The following is a 19,063-nucleotide window of genomic DNA, read 5'->3' as shown; positions in this document are numbered from 1 at the left end:
CTTGCGGATGCCCTGGCCTGGGAAGGGGAAGCTCCTCACCCACATGACGACCTCTGTCGAGGGAACCAGACCCCTGGCCTCCCGGAGCTGGCAGGCTCTGGCCTAAGGGCAGGATCTGCAGTAAGCTGCGTTGGGTTTGAATCACGGCTCCCAGGCCGCCCACTTCCCTCCACCCTGTCCTTGGCCTCGGTTTCTTCATCTGCAAAAGGCGAGTAATGATCCTTCCCTCCTTCCTCCCAGGGAAGCTCTGAGATCGAAGGAGGTGATCGCATCAAGTTGTTTTATAAACAGTAAAGCTCTCACGGACTATTCCCTCCCCTTCCCACCCTGACCCCCCTCCCTGCCCTTGACTGCCAGGCCAGGGCCAGAACTGCCAGCGGACCACTGATCTCTGGCCAGGCTGAAGGACACAGCGCTGGGCTGCCAGGTCATGGGATCAGGCTCCCAAGTTCTTTTCAGCCCAGATCTGAAGTAAGACCAGAGTCAGGAAGGAGAACTGGCAAAGCAGGCTGCCGGGCCCTGGCACCCACGATGCACAGCCACAAAACTCAGCTCATGTGGCATCTCAGGCACCTGGGAGGAAGACTCTTTCCACTGGGTGGGGCCTTGCTTTTTGGAGTATTACAGGGGCACCAGCCCTCCACCTGAGGGCTCCAGTCAGACCTCTGCAGGGAAAGGGGCTGAGAGGTGAAGCATGGTGTTTCTCTCCCGGGCTTCACCCCACTGACTCTGGAGCAGGCTACACACCCCATTCAGCGCTTCCACTCCAGGAGCTCATGTAGTCCTCGTCACAGCCTGGTGAGGTGGTGAGCATTACTGTTATTACTCCCATTTTACAGATGAAAAACTGAGCCTCAGAGACGTTAGGCCTTTTCCTTGTCCCAGGTCACACAATGGTAAGACGCAGGGCCGGGTAGGATCCACTCCGGGTTGGATCCCCACACCACCGTTCTTTCTCAGACTCTGTGCTGGCCGTTCCACGATCACAGGCCAGCCCTGGGCTGCTGTCGCCCTGCGTGGCCGTGGGAGGAATTCCCTGCCCCTCCCTCTGCCTTGTGGTCCCTGGCTCTGCCAGCCTTCAGGAGAGGGGGACCATGCCACATGCCTACTTACCCTTGGGGACAGGCACAGCCCGAGAGGCAGGGGCCACGGGCAGGCACGCTCAGGTTCAGCAGCTGCTGCTCACACGTCCTCTCTCTGCTCAGCTCGGGGGCTGTGTGCATGTCACTGCAGTTCACGAAGACCTGGCCCAGTGGGCAGGCGGTGGCTGGAGGAGAAGAGGGGGCTGCTGGCAGGGGCTTGATGCCCAGCAGGATGCTTGAAACACGGTCCTTGGGGTGGGATCCTGGGTGCCAGGGGTGGCCAGGGAGACCTGGGGACCCGACAACTGGAGGACGCAGGGAGAGAGGGGGCTGTGCTGCTTTCAGGGCCTTGCTTGGGTTCCCAGATGCACATCATAGAGGGAGGGGGGGCTGTGGGCTGTCACACAAGACAACCCCCGCCTCTACCAGCACCGAGAGTACCATGTTCTCTCCACCAGAGACTGTTCCGGGCACTTCACATGCATTTTCTCACTGAGTCCTGCAACAACTCTGGGAGGTATTATCATCTCCCATTTCCCATATAATGGAAGGAAGTCCCTTCTGCTTTCCAAGGCACGATAAGGTGAGAGGTAGTGCCCCAAAGAGACCAGGAGAAGAGCCAGGAGGGTAGTGATGCTGTGTGGCAGGGTGGCCAGAGGACTTTAAACAACCAACTTCCCATTGCCTATACTTCCGTGACATAAACTCCCTCTCTCTCCCTGAGCCTTCGCTCAAGTCGCCTGTGCACACTTATACCTTGTGTGACTGATCTTTTTTAGGAAAATCAATAAAGGGGAGGTGAGTTCCATACCCAGCTTAGGATGGAGCAGAGAGAAAAAACATAGCCACAGGAGATGAGATAAAAGTCCCAAAGAAGAAGCAATCTGAAGACAGGAGCAACAAAAAGAAAATCATAGAATTCTAGGTTGTATACAAAAGAGGAAGCGAAGGCTCAGAGAGGTGAAGTGAGTTACCCGGGACTGCACAGCTTACAAGCATGGGGCAACATTTGAACCCAGGGCCGCCAGACTCTGGAGGCCCTACTCTGTGCCACTTGCTGTATGATTGCTCTCTGACCCCCCTGTGCCAATCCCCATCCGTACTGGCCTCCTCTGGAGGCCCACCTTGCCCTCCTGCTCCCATGCCCTCCCTACCACCTCCGCATCGCTCACAGGCTGACCCACTGCCATGCCACCCTACCCCCATTTCTATGGCTTGGGACAGCCTCAGAGACCGACTGTCCTCCCCATCTCTGTGACCCCCAAGTCTAGCACATGACTGGGCAGAGAGTCAGCCTTAGTAGACGACCAATAGCTCCGACCAAGGAAACTCAGGACCCAGGGGAGGTCGAGGGACTGTCCAAACACCCTGCTGGCTGCCCCCGAGGGAGACAGTCTCAGCCTCTCCTTCTTGAAAAGCAGGAGGGACAGCCGCTAGGGTGGGGCTGAGGATGGGCCGGGGTTTCTGGATGCCACCCTCTAAACTGGAACCTTTCCCAAGAAGGCAAGGAATACAGGAGGCTCAGTGTGGGGCAAGATGTGGCTGGGTTTTCCCCGCTCCTGATCTATCCTCAAGCTCCCCACTGTCTTCTCCATAACCCCACTACCATGGAGGAGCCCCCAGAAGAATCCTTCACCTTCCACCTTACCTGGGGCTCTGCTATCACAGCTCATGACTCCATCTTTGCAGTGGCTGCAGAGAGGGGGGAGAGGGGTGACTGGGATTAGCTGACTCAGTCACTGCAGAGCCAGAGACCGCAAGCCGCTCTGCTCAGACCCCTGCAGGGTTCAGGGAGCAGCCCCACTCTGCCCCTGGCCCCCTGTGCAGAGGCAGAAGGTGAGCATTGCCTCGTGGAAAGATCTGCTCGGCTGTATTTTCTTCAGTCAGCAACTTCCATTTAAAGAGAGGACACTAACGCTGCTATCTAGGGAGCTCACCAGTGGCCCAGAGATGGGATGTCGCTGTCTCCAGGGGGATAGTCCATTCCTTGAAAGTGGCAGGAGCACTGGTTCCTGTAAAACCCAGGAACGGAGAAAAATGAGCCGACTCAGGAGCTGGGGCAGCGACTGCCGAGGCCGAGGACCCCACCCGTCAGCAGCCAGGGGCGTAAGGACACAGAGAGAAGTAATGGCGCCTGCTGTGACAGGTGACACACCTCCCAGGAGTGGGGAAGCCAGACTGGCACCAAGGACAGAGGTTGGGGCCATCCAGTTTCACTGGTCTCTGTCCACCCAAAGCCAGCCTCCCTTGGGCCAGGGAAAAGAGAGGTGGTAAGAACAGGGCCACGCTTCCCGAGCCCGCGCTGTGTCAGGGACGGACGCAGGATGGAAATTCTCATACTGCTCATTCACACCCAGCATCAGTGCCCACACCATAACGGTTGTCAAATATTTTGAACACCAGGCTAGGCCCTCCAAATACGTCATCTCCTCTATTCCTCACAGAGTCCCTTACGCTGTCTTTCGGCTCCTCTCTGTAGGTCCTCTGGGGGCAAAGACTGTTTCCTCCTCACGCACCTCCCACAGCCCCTGCCAGTGCCGGAAGTGCAGGCCTTGCACCAGTTGAGGGCTGGAAGGGATGTCTGAACTCATCCGGCCCCTGTGTTTCTCAGTCACCTTCTCCCTCTCCAACCCCTCCCCCCATATAAACCTCAGAGGACCCTTCGGAGGCAATACTCAACCACAAGGGGGGGATCTCAAAGGAGGACCCTAGAGTTTGAAAAGGCCCTGAATGATTCCAGTATACCCCCGACAGGAGCCTCTCTCCAGCCCCCACCCCTCAGTGGAATGTGATACCATTTTAGGGGAGAAACAGGTCAAGAGGGGACCAAAAGCTTTGCCAGTCAGCTCTGGGATCCTATGAGGTCACCACCTCCCACCTCCGCCTCCAGCCACACTGAGAACACGCTACAGTCAGCCTCGGGGCTGTCCCTGTCCCCTCGGCCTGGAGCACTCTTCCCTCACTTGCCCCCATCTCTGCTCACATGTCATCTCAGCAGAAAAGCCTTCCTTCCGTGCTCACCTCATGTAACCTAACAGTAACCCCTCCCTGCCTGTTCATAGCTTGTGACCAGCAGACCCTTTAAGCGTCTGTTTATTTATTAATCTGTCTTGGCACAAGAATGTGAGCTCCATGAGGGCAGGATTCTGTTTGGTTTGTTGCTGAATTTCCAGGGCCTAGAATTGTCCAGAACACACTAGGAGGTCAATAAATATTTGTGGAAGGAAAGGGGAGATGAAGGGAGAGAGGCTGTCTCTGTGGGGCTGTTATTCTGTCTCATGGGGAAGCCAGGCGGGAGTTCTAGGCCTAAGGAGCTGGAGCTGAGGAAAAAGCCCTGAGAGGTGGGTCCAGGGGAGGAAGCTCACCCACCCAGCCACCCATCAAGCCCTGCCCCATGAGAGGTGCAGTCAGCCTCCCAGCCTCAGATGCCCTGGAGACCCTCAGCCCCCTCCCCCTCCCCACCTCCCCAGCAGAGGTCAAGTTAGTCCACTCACCTAGGGACACAGAGGTCAGCCTGGGTATCCAGATAGGTGTCTGGTGGGCAGGTGCAGCCTTCTACACACTCGTCCCCACTGAGGTCGCTGCTGCCACCAGCCCCACAGGCCACAGGGCTGGCCAGGTCCTGGCAGGTTTGGCCACACAGGGCCACACAGGGGCTGTACTCCTTGGTGGCCTCACAGGACAGTGCTGTAGTGGGAGATGAAACCGTGGCCTTCGTCTCCCTCATCCCCACAACTGTGTGGGGGTGGGGTCATCATCTTGGTGAGGAGAACCGAGAACCAGAGAAGATGTCTGCTCAAGGTCACACAGTGGGGCAAGGTCAGCCTTGGGATTTGAAAATAGGTCTGACTTCAGAGTCCCGCTTCCTCCCACTACACTACAAGGGCAGAGTGGCAGGGGTGGGCCCCCCTTTCCAAGCCCAGTCTGGACCCTGCCATTGGTGTTTCTTTTTCTCTGCAGGACATTCCTCTTAGGTAGTGATGGTGGGGGAGGGTAGAGGTCACCACTCGCCTTGTCAGGGACACACAGCAATTACCTGCAGGGCTGGCACAGAATACAGGTCTCCTGACTCCCAGGACAGTCTTTCCATTTCTTCAACAAACATTTGCTAAGAGCTTACTGTGAGTGGGGTCCTGTGCTAGGGCTGGGGGCCCAGAGGCCCCACTCGAGGAGTGTGGCCCAGGTGTGCAGGGGGGCAGTTGAGCAATGGCCAGCTCATGCCCACTGAGCCACATGTGCACCAAGGGTGATGGGAGCCAGGGTGAAGAGGCTGTGGGGGGGCCTACTGGGAAGCTCTGACAGGGGTGGTGGCCTTGGAGGTGGTGATAAGTGGGTGAATTTCCATCTCCAATTGACAGCCTTGATAGGACTTGGAGATGGGCTGGAGGTGAGGGTCACAGAGAAGCGGTCATGTGTCACACGTCCTGAGTGTCAGGCCCGGGTGGCCAAGGGGATGGAGAGCACAGAAGAGGGGTGAGGAGGGGGTGTTAGGCAGCAGGGGGGCAGGGGGACACTGCGGTCTGAAGCCCAGGCTCCTCCAGCCGCCCTCATGGGGGCGCACGTGCGTGGGGCACTCACCACACGCTGGCAGGTGGGCGCGGAAGTCAACGGGGAGCCCATGGCGCCGGCACAGGTGGGCGTAGTGGGCCAGCGTGGCACACAGGCAGGGCTGCCCGCAGCGGCAGGCGTCCTGGCGGCACTGCTCAAAGTAGGGCACGGGGCTCAGGTACACGGAGCAGGGCGCGAACAGCTCCCCGGTGAGCACGCTGCAGGACTGCCCTGCGTAGGAGGCTGGACACAGGAGGGACAGGGGCAGGGGGCAGAGATCTGGTTTGCCTGGTGCCCGGGCCCCAGCCTCTTCCTGGCCCCCTCCCCACAGTTCAGGGGGTTGTTGGCGTAAGAAGGTGGGTGGGAGTGCGTGTGTACAGGAGGGATGTGGGCAGGTACCGGGCGCACTGCTAGTTGGGAATGTGTGGGTAGGGTTGGCTAAGTCTGGGTGTCACTATGTGGTTGGCTCCGGGCATGGCTGCAAATGACTAAGGAGAGTGAGCGTGTGTGTGTGTGTGTGTGTGTGTGTGTGTGTGTAGTGCCCTCATGCAATACAGTCCACCTTGCACAGGGCATGAACCCACATGCTGCAAGGAGACACAGGAGTGAACAAAGCAGACAAAACCCTTGCCCTCGTGGAGCTTACACTGTGGTCGAAGGAGATTGCCAGGAAACAACTTCTCCAGCAAAGTAGGTGAAGACCTCCGAGAGAGAGGAGGAAGGAGGATGGGCATTGGAGGTGGGGTGGGAGGGTCAACTGCAATTTTAAACCAGGCGGTCGGGTAGGCCTCTGTGGGAGGATGAGGTCTGAACAAAAAGTTGAAAGAGGTGAGGGAGTAAGGCCTGTGTGGCGTGAGGGAAGAGCATCCAGGTGGAGGGAATGGCAAGTCTAAAGGCCGGAGCAGAGAGTACACCTCGGTGTGTAAGAAGAACAGCGAAGAGGCCTGCATGGCTGCAGAGAGTTGGGGGGAGGGGCAAGGGGGATGGGCAGAGAGTGTGGGGCCTGGAGGGGCCACTGTGAGGGCTTAGACTTCTGCCTTGAGACAGGGGAGCCAGTACTGATGTGTGTCTACAAGTCAGTGGTAGCGCCTGAAGCGTGTCGGCCTGACCCTTACCAGAAGGGAACCACGGTCCACTCTCCGCAGCTCCGCCTTTTCTCGTCACATCTGCCCAACCTGACCAGCCCCCTCAGGCCCAGAGTTCCCATCTCATCCCTCTCAAACCCGGCCCGCCGCAGCCCCTCCATCTCCCCTTCTCCCCCCATCTCACCTGCTTGCAAGTGCACATCGCAGGGGTCCAGCGAGGAGCCAGAGATCAGTGGAGAGCAGGCAGACAGCGTTTTCCAAGAGTTGCCAAAGAGTTGTGGGGTGCTCTCAGGCACACCCACTGGGGACCTGCAGTCATGGCATAGCCACATTCACACCCTCGCCCACGTGGACTCAGGCCCAGGTACGTACAGCATACACCCAGAGCACAAATATACGCCAGAGGTGCAAACAGCCAAGGGGGTCCACACAGTCACATACAAACACATACAATTATGGATGTGCACATGTGCACGCACACACACACATCATGTTTAACAGCCTCCAAAGGGACCCAAAACTGGCTTGGGGCCACCCATTACACGATCTTCACCCCCCACCCCAGCTCTTCGTGTCAGAAAGAGAGAAACAAGGACACCATGTGAACCAAACTTCACCGGATTAAGACTTCTCCTCCTTTCTCCATGAGCAGTTCCTGAAAGCTCCTTTGCCCTCCCTTTCGCTCTAGGTAGGAAATAGTCATACGAGGGGCAATAAAGGAAGAAAGGGGGAAACGCATGTTTTCTAAGTCTCGCCGATCTCCAAGAGTCACCAAACCCAAGAAGATGGTAGATTGGAGACATCATGATGTGCGGGGGGGAGACGGGTTCTGCCTGACACTCACCACGCCCACATTACTGCTCCTGAGCAGTGAGAGCACTCAAGCTATGCACAGCAACTTTTCTGCCCAGAGTTCACATTTAGGAGGGAGGCAAGCAGCCCACACACTAAACCACGGTCTGTCCCCACGACCCTTGGCCAGCTGCCCTAACATCAGCCCCATCAGGCAAGACAGAGTAGAATGCTACATTTTCTCATGTGCATGCATTTAAAAGCTCTCAGTTTCTTCTGATTCTTGTTTTTCTGAAAGAATCTGAATTCTCTCTTCTGGCTGAAGAAAGCCTCTCATTTACTTCTATATCGCCTAATGCGGGTAACTTGAAAAACTGGCCAGAACCTCTAACCTTCAAGATCAACCCTTTATTCTCCTTTCTGGAAAGTCTGACTTGTCCTCTCCCAAGTTCCTAAACAGTATCCATGCCCAGACAGTCTTTCTGTCAATTCTCTGTCAGGGAGAGTGCAACCCTCGAGTATCAGGCAGGAAACATACATGGCTTAGACTGGCCTGGGGGATTGAAAGCAGGAGTCTGGGCATCATTGGCTCACTGGGGGCTTGCAGTCATCTAAAGGTGCTCACGGTCAATTAAGACAAGGAAAACCATGAACCAAATCAAGCCCAGCCTGAAGTCTACCAGTTTTAAGACCTCACTAGAAAACGGTATTTCTCAAGGTATGTCCATAGATCTTTTATCCTAGAATTGCGGCGGTTACTTATTAAAAACAGGATTCTTGGGCCCCAACACAAACCAGATACACGAGAAGTAGAACCCAGGAGTCAGCATTTTAACAAGCTCCCCAGGTGAGTCTTCTGCACAGAGAAGACTGTGAGCCATGGCCTTAAAGAAATATGCTTCGATTTAAATGGAGAGGAATCAATAATTAATGGTGCATGTGTGGCCCAGTGGGAGACCAAGAGTTTGCAAGAGATGTTTTCAATAAGAGCCTCCAGGTACTCAGCCTTCAGGGACCCCCCTCCCTTCTGCTTCCGGGGCAGGGGCACGTACAGGAAGTCATCCTGCATGTTGCCGTTGAAGGTGCCGCAGAGGCCCACGGTGTCCTCCGCCCATCGCTGGTCCACCTGTAGGTAGAGCCGCAGTCCTTGGCGGTCGTAGAGCACCCGCACGCCCACGTTGGTCCTCACCCGCAGGAACGTGGAGGACAGCCTCCGGATCTCAAAGGCGTCTGGGCACAGAACCACAATAGGGATGAGGGAAGTTCTGCCAACACGCACCCTGCCCACCGCCACCACCTGCATGGCCCTCATCGACCCTCATGCCCAACCAGCCCAGCCTTCACACCAGGTGAAGCGCTGCCAAGGGGTTGGCTTTGGAAGCCTTGAGAAAATCCTGCTCAGGGATGAAATCAGGACCCAGGGATAACACCATGGCAGGCCCGGCTAAGAATTTATTTTTTTTAAGCATCAAGTACCAATTAAAGTTTTTCCTCCATAAGGAACTGATAGTATTCCCTCCTGCAGCAAGGGAGAATTCTGTAACTACCCATTTTTCCACAATGACCCACCAGGAAGCTCACAATATGATTTTAGATTCAATTGCAACAATTTTACATTTTTAGATTCAATTGTAGTGGATTTTTCACCTTTTGTGACTTATATTTCTTTGGTCTCTTTACACCCCCTGCATCCCCACTCCTCTCAGTCTTGAACACTTACTCTTTTTTTTTCTTTACAATTTTCTCTGGCACTATTGTATTGCTTAACTGTTTTGCAGTTTTTGTTAGATGTGCTTCCTACAAGCTACCGCAGATCCCTTGTGGAATCAGACAGGATAATAAGTAATTAAAAAACAAATGGGGGCACCCGAGTGGCTCAGTCGGTTAAGCGTCTGCCTTCAGCTCAGGTCATGATCTTGGGGTCCTCGGATCGAGCCCTGTGTAGGGCTCCCTGCTCAGTAGGAAGTCTGCTTCCCCCTCTCCCTCTGCCCCTCCCTCTCCTTCTCCCCCCCCACCTGTGTGCTCGCTCTCTCTCTCATTCTCGTCTCTCAAATAAAATATTCTAAAAAATAGAATAGGGATAGAAAACAGCCCCATTCATATCCTCATGTTAGGAGAAACCATCATGCTGCTGTAAAGTCTATTGTCATGTTGGGATGGGGACAAAGACCACCTTACAAGTCCAGAGTCCACGTTCCTGGGACCAAGGTGCCCCTCGGGCCTGATTCACCCAGTATCAGAGAATGTGAGCTCTTGCCCATGTGGCAGTGCCTTTGGCCAGAGGCAGTGCCTGGAAGAAGAGGCCTGGACAGCCAGCTCCCAGCTAGCCCTCGCCCACCAAAGCCGTACCATCTGTGTAGGGTGGGGTAACCTTGTACTGGTCAAACAGAAGGACGTCTCCCGCTTGGGTCAGGGTCACCTGCCTCCGAGGGTCCTGATGCAGAATCACTGATACTGACTGGACACAGACTCCATCCTGGTTCTGGAGAAAGAGGAAGACAAATGAGGCAGAGTTAGTCTGTCTCTCCTGCTGGTCCCAACAGAGCCCACAGGAGCAGGGATTCTAGTGCAGTTTGAGGTCAGGAGCAGGAGGAGACGCAGCCCCCAAAGGATATTAGGAGTCCTCTAACCAAATGCCCTCATCTGGGAATGGGAAGGCAGAGGCTCCGACTGGAGAAGGTTAGTGGCAGAGCTGGGAAAATGCAAATAAAAAGATAGTCAACTCTTAGACCGTCTACGACACAGAGCAGAGATAGACCCCCTGGATGGCCCAGAGTCTAGCCTCAGAAACGCTGACCTCCCCACTCAAGTACAATATAGGATTTAATTTCATCCTTTCATAGGTATTTGTATAGTTCTTTCCATGGGTCACATCCTGCAGAGTACCAAGCCCCACTCACAGGCAGGCAGCCAATGAGCTAATACTATCTGGGCCTCAGGTTCTCATCTCTGAAATGGGTAGTACACATCAGGCCCATTCATACTTCCCTTCCACAAGAAGACGTCCACACAACCATACAACGACGGACATGATGGGCATATTTGGGGAGAGTACATATTTGTGTGGGACGCAAACATTAAACAAGTAATTACAAAGTTGGCTTTTAAATTATTATTGGGATCAGCGATGCAAATAGGTGTAGGGTGCTAGGAAAGCGTATAGTGAAGGAACAAGACGTAGTCTGCAGAGGTAGGAAAAGCCATCCTAAGGAAAGATAATGATAATGTAAACATCATAAAGCTTTTACTACTGCTATATTTATTATAATAACTGCTAACTTTAATATAGAATTACTATGTTCAGGTACTAATCTTTTTTTTTTTTTTAAAGATTTTATTTATTTATTCGACAGAGATAGAGACAGCCAGCGAGAGAGGAAACACAAGCAGGGGGAGTGGGAGAGGAAGAAGCAGGCTCATAGCAGAAGAGCCTGATGTGGGGCTCGATCCCAGATCGCCGGGATCACGCCCTGAGCCAAAGGCAGACGCTTAACCGCTGTGCCACCCAGGCGCCCCACAGGTACTAATCTTTTGACATGTATTTACTCCCTTAATTCTCAGAGCAATCTAATTTAGTAAGTATTACTAACAACCCCATTGTGCAGATCAGAAGACTGAGGCACGGGAAAATGTGACAGGTGAGCTGAGTTCTGAAGGGTCCATAGAAGGTAGCTGGGCAAAGAAAGCAAGCACGGAGATGGACATCCAGGTATAGTGAACAGTCTGCCCAAAATCCCCTGACACACGAAGGCATTTAATGCATCCAAGCACATAAAAGAAGACCAGAGGCCCAGAGCCCACTGAGCGAAGTGGTTTAAGAAAAGGTTCAAGAGTAGGCAGGAGGAGCTCAGGCAGAGTTTTGTAAAATTTTTGGACTTTATTCTAAATCCAAAGACAGCCAGAGAAAGTATAACCTGAAAGTGATATAATCAAACGGTGAAATGAGGAAAGGATTAGAGCTTGAAACTTTTCAGAAAGACATTGTACAACAAACTATGACCTTCCAAGCTCCTTCCCAAGGAGATGTAAATTCCCTAAAACAGCTCAAAAGCACTGTGTCTAAAGCATCGCCTTTGTCAAACCCACTCATCCTCTGGTCCCCTCTGGACACGCCATTGGTGCAGGAAGAAAGTCTGCGTCCTTTAGTCAGAGTCTTAGGTTCAAGTCTTGATGTCACTGAAAGCTGAGACCTTAAAGAGCTCAGTTAACTTATCTACACCTCAGCTGTCTCCTTTAGGAGTAGAGCTACAATAGTTAGTTGGTCCTGACTGGTTTGATACAGATAAGAAAGGTGCATGGAATACTTGGGAGGTTGCATTTGTGGAAGCCCAGAGAACTTTACAGCACAAAGAGTGAACCCTAATGTGTACAATTAATAAAATATCATGTAGGAGGTCAGGGGGTCCCAGGATGCAATGCAGATTGTGACAAAAGAATCGAACTGTATTACAAATATATAAAACAACCTCACTGAAAGGGGGGTCAGGGAAAGTGTTGACCTAAGTGACTTTGGATATAAGCGGAGTTTGAAAGACTAAAAGAAAAAGGAACTGTGCATAAGCACTGTACTCTGGTTGATAAAGTCCTTTCCCATGGGAATGGGTTAATTATTCTAATACCTGTATACTGGAATTGAACAATGAGATACACGGATGATGGATGGTGGAAACCGGATTTCTCACGGTCAGGGTGGACGGTTCCGGATAAGCAAGGGGAGAGGCTAGAATGACCCGTGTGATAATGGGTTAGAGTGGGAACATCAATATGAACTCTGTTTAGCACACACAGATATAGAGAGCTATTGATAGATTATCTAGAGATACACGTATCTACGTTAGTCATACAAAGATAGTCATAGGTCATACCTAGTATTTCCTTTTTCTGTCAGCTGAGAGGCTCTAAAAGAAATGATACCCCAGTAGCAACTGAGCCCACCCAGTACCCCAGATCTTGGTTTCTAACACCACTCTCCAATCAAAAGAGCCCAGAGCATCTGATAATATTTTTTCAGAAATGGCTGATTCTAGGAATAGAGCAGGAAATATGCAAGATGAGCCTAGTGCATCTTGTAGGACCATAAAGTAAGGCAGCGCCCACACACACACACACACACACACACACACACACACACTGATGGGGCTGTGTCAAAGGGACCCAAGAGCCAACTGAAAGACTGCTCAATGGTCAAGTCAGAAAAATTTGAATTACAAATTTTGGATTCTACCCAAAGTATAAAATAAATATCCCTGGGTCCATGCTGACATATACAAATGACTGAAAGAAAATATGTGAAGGAAAAAGGACAAACCTCCTGTGCAGAAAAATTCCAAATAGTGTATGTAGACTTTCTGTCTTCAAGCAGAGGGAACATAACTTGCCACTTTTTAAGTGTGGGCTGAACATAGTGACTTCTTTCCAAAAAGAACAGTATGGTAAGGGGGGGAAAGAGGGGTAACGTTACAGTGGAGAATGTGACAAACGCTACCTCAGCCAGATGACCGAGGTCGACCTCGACAGTGATAAACCACGCTGATATATGTACCCTTGATAAGATGTGATGAAAATAGCAATTTACCTCTTTCTCCCAAAATCCATAACACCCCTATAACCATGAGAAAAACATCATGCAAGTTCCAGTAGAGGGGCATTCTACAGAATATCTGACCAGTACTCCTCAGAACTTTCAAGATCATCAGAAATAAAGTCTTAGAAACTGTAACAGCCTGGGTGGCTCAGCTGGTTAGGCATCTGACTCTTGATTTCAGCTCACATCGTGATCTCAGGCTGGTGAGATCAAGCCCCATATGGGGCTCCACGCTGGGCATGGAGCCGGCTTAAGATTTTCTCTCTCTCTCTGCCCCAGGCTTATGTGTGCACACTCTCTTCCTCCCTCTCTCTCAAAAAACAAAAACAAAAACAAAACACACACACACACACAAAAAAGAAAGAAAGTGCAACAGCAAGGAAGAGCCTAGGAGACATGAAGACTAAATGAAATGCGATGTATTGGAACACAGAAAAATGATATTAGGATAAAAAAAATAAGTAAGAAAATAGGAGTGAAGTACAGGCTTTAGTTAACGTACAAACATTGGTTCATTATTTGTAAGCAATGTACCATATTAATGTATGATGTTAATAATAGGAGAAATTAGGTATGGGGTATATGGGAGCTCCACGTATCTTTGCATTTTTCTGTAAAATCTAATGCTACTCTGAAAAATAGGTTTACTTGAAAAAATACTTCAAAGGGCTTAACCACTACCCTGATTTGGGGGTGGGTGTATTAAGAGGCCCTGACAGGCTTTCTGGACTTCCAGCCTTGGGTCTGGCTCAGCTCCCCCTCCTGCTGGGGAACACCCAAGCCTCTGTAGGCCTGTCTTATCATATTTTAACTGGGGAGAATAATAATGACTACTACATGGGGGCATTTCGAGCCTTAAACTAGATGTTCTATGCAAATGTGATTAGCCAAAGTTCAAAGTACCGTGCAAACACTTTATCGTCATCATCCTCACCTTACCCCCTTGTGTTTACCCAGGACTGAAGTCACAACTTCATCTTTGGCTCCTTCTGCTTCTCTCTCACACACCCTGCACTTTACCAGCCAGTCAGCCAGTTGCCCGGTCCTTCTGCATCTGCCTTAATGTATTCTAGAACATTCCAACCTCGTTGCTTTCTTTCATATGACCTAATCCTCCCAGATTGCCCTTCCTCCCCATCCTCAAATATACGTATCTTATTTCTATTTATTTTTTAGGCCCACTTTTTAGGTCATTCAGCTCAAATGCCACCTCTGCCTTGACTCTTTCCCTGATCCTTTCTTCTGACCTATGGGACTATTTCTTCCCCCACACAGCTCCCCTCGGACAGCACTGCTCTTGTATCTCTATAGTAAAGCACCTGCCCTGAGGACGTAACTGACTCCCTCCTCGGGCTGTGAGCTCCCGGTGGCTAGGACCAGGGTCTGACTCATCTGTGTAACCCTCACTGTGCCCTGCGCAGAGCCGGCAGAGGGCTGGCCTTCTACCGGTTCATTCACGTGGATGAAGTCACGAGGAGGAGACCTGGCTCATGGTAAAAGGAAAGTGCTACCAAGAGGCACTGTTCAGCAATGAAGCAGGTTACTTCAGGCCGAGGCCGGCCAACCACCATTCAGAACACGGTGGAGAGGGGGCTGGTAAGGGACCTCCGAGGTCTCATAGCCCCAGGTATTCTAAGACTCTAGAACTTTGTAAATAGGAAGGAGTCCCACTGGGCGGTGTCTGCCCGCTTTGCCTTTTCTTTTGCCGCCCTCAGGATGAGAGCAACCCTGCTTTTGAGGACAAGTATTCTTCTGATTCAGAGAGCAGCCAAGGGCAGATCCAGGCCATTCTCTGGCAGAGAGAGGGGAGGGGGTCACTCGGGCCTCAAAAGGAAGAAAGCACAGTCCTCTCTCTTGTCCACAGCCCGAGCCTGGGTCCCCAGGGCCAGGGAGAGGCGCCTCTAAGTGATGTCTGCTCACCCACTGACATCACTGGGGGAGAAGAAGGCAGGCAGGGAGGTGGGATTTGGGGTGGCTGTCCTGGCTACGGGTGTGAACCCCTGCTTTATGTGCAGGAAGGAGCTTGAGTGTAGCCCAGACCAGGGCTTATGGGGTCAGCTCAGTATGGTCAGCTCAGGGAAAAGGCAGTCACTGAGAGAGAAACTCACAACTACACCCATTCCTGCATATTGGCCATTTTCTCAGTTACATTCACAAGTGGTTGACACAGCTCGGGCTCACCTCCTCTGGGAAGTCCCTCTGGACCCACCCCTCCTCCCACTGGACATCCAGGCAAAACAACAATAAGGAAAAGCTTCTCTGTGAACACCCACCCTGTAATGTCCACATTGTCCCAGCTCCGATAACACAGTGGATGGTGGGGTCAGTTATCTGCCTCACCTACCAAACTGCATGGCCCGGAGGGCAGAGCCAGATCCAATTCATCCCAGCCTCTAAGACCCAACATAGCTTCTGGCACAAATAGATGTGCAGGATTTGCTGAATGAATAAATGAATGGACGAATGGATACAGAGATGTTGAAGGTACACTCCAAGGAAACAGAAAAGATTAAGTTGAATTAGACCCATTTTAGAGATTTAAAAAAAAACAACACTGAGGCCCGGAAAAGGGAAGTGCCCCTCAGCTAGCAGATGTTCTAGACACAGAACCTAGTCTCCTGTTCCCCGGCTCTGCCCAGAAAGAATAGACATCAGGGTGAGAGGGCTATGGCAACCCTAGGGCCCTGCCCTAGGAGGCGGAGAGCAGGGGCGGCTGGTTGGATTGGGCCTGAGGTCCCCAGCCCTTACCAGGCCACATGGGGCATTCTGCAGCGTCACTGTGAAGGTGCCCGAGGAGCGGCTCTTGGCCAGGATGTACTGACACGTGGCGGGGAACGTGTAGCGGCGGCCGTCAAAGGTCGTGAAATGGATGTCGCCGGTCACTGAACACTCAGCTGAGGGGCAGAGAAAGGTGGCTGACACATGGGAGCCATCCCATGGGCATGGCCTCTGCCCTGCAGGCTCTGAGCGTGAGGAAGAGACAGCATCCTGTCCTCAGGAGTTCCGGCAGTGTCTGGAGCCCTGGTCCTTCTTTTGACACTCTGTTCACTGGGGAGAAGCAGCCCTGTCCCCCACCAGCCCATCGGAAGGGAGATACAGCCCTGCCCTGGGCATCTCCCCCTACCAGGAGACCAGGGCCTGAGCTTGGAGACTGGTCTCCGTCCAAGCCCTCCAAGCTTAGGAAGGTCCTTAGATAGACCCCACCCCCCCCATAAAAGCCCTCGTAACCAGGCAAAGCAGCTCTGAGGAAACAAAGTGGGTCCAGCTGGGAACTGCAGGCCTGGCCTCCAGAATTTTCCTGCCCCAAAAAGCTGTGAGACTAGATGAAGGGGGTAGAGTCCGAGGCAGGAGTCAGACATACCTGGGCAGACAGCCGTGCTGCACACCCACTGGCCTGCAGCGCATGTGCTGAAACACAGAGACCGGGGAGGCAGGGCTCACTTCTCCAGGCCTAGGATAGATGCTGGAGGATGGCAGGGTCCACAGAGTTCCTGTCCCCAGCCCTCAGTCTTCCCGTCTCTACAATGGGTTGTAGAGATTTCCTCCATCTCCGAGGGTTAGCTCGAATGAGATCTCCAGGGACTTAGAGATGCTGAGTGAGTGCCCCCATGTCCCCAGGGCTCCCAGACAGATGGGTAGCCCTGATGGAAAACCCTGGAAATCCTCACTGTCCCACCCCCCAGCTGTGGACACAGACCAGGCATTGCAGTCTTCTTTCACCACAGAGCCAGTCGGGTACAGGGTCCCATGGAACTCACAGGGGCACTCAGCTGGAGCCACGCAGTCCCCGTCCTCAAAGATTAGCCCTAGGGTGACAGCAGAGGCCCACTTAACTCACTTCCACCCCTGTTCACAGATAGTTCGTGGCTGCCCGGGGTCTGTGACAAAGATCCCCTCATCCAAGCTTTCACCACTGAGCCCACCGTCAAGCTTTTTCCTGCATAAATCCTGGCAGCAGGCCAGATCTGAATCCCCTCTGGGCAATCATCTCACCTCCAGACCTTTGCATAATCTCACCTCACCACCCCAAGCAACCCGCATACTGACTAGCTTCTCAAAAGCCTGTCACTGCATCTAGAACCAGCTTAGGTACCACCTCTTCCAGGAAGCCCTCCCTGACAATCTCTCCCCCCACTGAACTCCTATATCTCTTCTTGTCTGAACCCCTGAGCCCGTCCTCACTACATTATGCCTTAGACTGGAGTCGTAGGTATATGTATCTTATCACTGCAACCAGATTCTGACCCCCAAAGTCAATGGCCGTATCTCCATGTATTTTTATCTCCACCTCTGCCTAGCCAAGTGAGCTGCACATTACAGATGTGCTGCAAATTTATACCCCCTAAAAACGTGGATGAGTGTTCAAGCAAATGCATGTGTGATAAATGAACAAATGAATGAATGAATGACTTGTCCTGGTCTACACACCTTAAAAGGCTCAGTCCCGATCAAATGAAATACTCCGATGGACTTCTCGAGAGCCACAGTGCCACCCCCATCCTCACCTCCCTGAAGCCAGTCATTCATTTATTCCCTTACTAGTTGTGTGTTCCTTCCTTCCTTCATTCCACAAGCAGGCAGCCTCTGCGCCCCTGCCTCAGGCTCATCCGCGCCAGCCCAGGAAGACGCTGCCAGGCCCCCACTCCCCCACCCCCGCCCCGGCATACCGTCGGGGCAGTAGCAGCCGTCCACACAGGCAATTTCACTGTCCACGCAGGATGCCCGGGACTGGCAGGAGGCGGGGCAGCAGGCGATGCACTCGTTGTAGGTAAAGGCCTTCTCCTTGCAGTGCACGGCTGCGGGGGAAGGGAGCAGTCCGGCCCCAGCTCTGCCAGGACAGACCCAACCCCCACGCCAGGCCTTGGGGTAGAGGGCGGCAGGGGGCTGTGATTTTCCTGTTTCCTTAGTCCCGGTGGGAACACTGGGTGGCCAGAAAGCTGGCGAGAGCCTGGGAGGCTCTGAGGCCCACCCTTAGCTGGCTCTGGGACCCTAGACCCCCGTCCCTCCGCTCTGAGCCTGTCTGCTCCTCGGTCACATGAAGATGGGCCTCAGGCCTTACAGCTCTGACAACTGTGGCTCTAAGCAGGGCAGGACATTGAGCTGAGGCCCGAGGAGGCCACCCGGAGCCCACCCGGAGCCCACCCGGAGCCCCAGGACAGAGCTCGTGTGAACCCTCCCTGGCCGCCAGCAGGGTGCGCCTACCACATTGCCGGAGCTGGGTCCTCCAGTCTTGCAGGGCCCGCCCCGCCTGCGCACACGCTCGGGCGTACTCCGCCAGCGCCCGGCACCAGGTGGCTTCGTCGCCCACCGATCTGTGCCGGGGAAACCCAGCGTCACGCCAGAGCCCTAGCTGCCGTCCGCCCTCCAGCACCCCCTAGAGACTTCCAGGGCTCAGAGCACCCCTCCTTGTCATGCAGCTAGGAAAGGGAGACTGCGGAGGTACCCAGATGGAGGCAGGACACCTGGGTTCTAGTCCCAACATTGCCATTGACTCGCGTGACCCTGAGGGCGCCCGTCCCCATTTCTGGACTTCAGAGAATAGGGAAGCTCTGTCCCACCTACGCAGATGAGAATTTCCCAGCTTTGGGAAGCCTATCTGTCAGGGCCTGGGATTATCAGGCTCAGGGGCCCACATGCTGAGCCCCCTTCCCCCATCCCCACAGTACCGGGACAGGTCTCCCCACCACCCAATACCAGCTCCACGCCTGGCTGCCTACTCACTGGCAGAGATCACTGGTACAACTGGCCGTGAAGGGCAGAGGGCTGACGTAGGCATGGCAGGCATCGAAGGGGGGCCTCAGCAGTGCCTCACACCGGTCGTACACACCCTGGGGAAAGGGCCAGGAGTCAGAGCTGGGGGCTGGCAAAGCCACTGACAGCCCTCTGACGTCACCATCCCCACACCTAACCCCAAGTTGAGCTCAAGACAGAGAGAATGGTGGAGAAAAAAGGGGTGGGGCCATAGACACAGA

At 53.3% G+C, this 19,063-nt stretch overlaps 1 protein-coding gene across 1 annotated transcript in view; it reads right to left on the bottom strand.

Annotated features, from left to right (window-relative positions):
• Positions 1 to 19,063, bottom strand: part of OTOG (otogelin) — a 94,567-nt gene that overhangs the window by 64,147 nt on the left and 11,357 nt on the right. Inside the window, 14 exon segments of the mRNA XM_048213871.1 lie at positions 1,114 to 1,267; positions 2,731 to 2,774; positions 3,020 to 3,094; positions 4,577 to 4,769; positions 5,661 to 5,873; positions 6,900 to 7,024; positions 8,560 to 8,737; positions 9,857 to 9,989; positions 15,840 to 15,985; positions 16,453 to 16,499; positions 16,789 to 16,897; positions 17,759 to 17,887; positions 18,294 to 18,403; positions 18,813 to 18,919. Coding sequence (XP_048069828.1) covers positions 1,114 to 1,267; positions 2,731 to 2,774; positions 3,020 to 3,094; positions 4,577 to 4,769; positions 5,661 to 5,873; positions 6,900 to 7,024; positions 8,560 to 8,737; positions 9,857 to 9,989; positions 15,840 to 15,985; positions 16,453 to 16,499; positions 16,789 to 16,897; positions 17,759 to 17,887; positions 18,294 to 18,403; positions 18,813 to 18,919 — 1,763 coding nt within the window.

The sequence above is a fragment of the Ursus arctos genome, unplaced genomic scaffold, assembly GCF_023065955.2.
Source record: "Ursus arctos isolate Adak ecotype North America unplaced genomic scaffold, UrsArc2.0 scaffold_23, whole genome shotgun sequence".
In the NCBI taxonomy this organism is placed as follows: domain Eukaryota; kingdom Metazoa; phylum Chordata; class Mammalia; order Carnivora; family Ursidae; genus Ursus; species Ursus arctos.
Note: the sequence above shows the minus strand (reverse complement) of the source record. Positions and strands in the feature narration are given on the sequence as shown.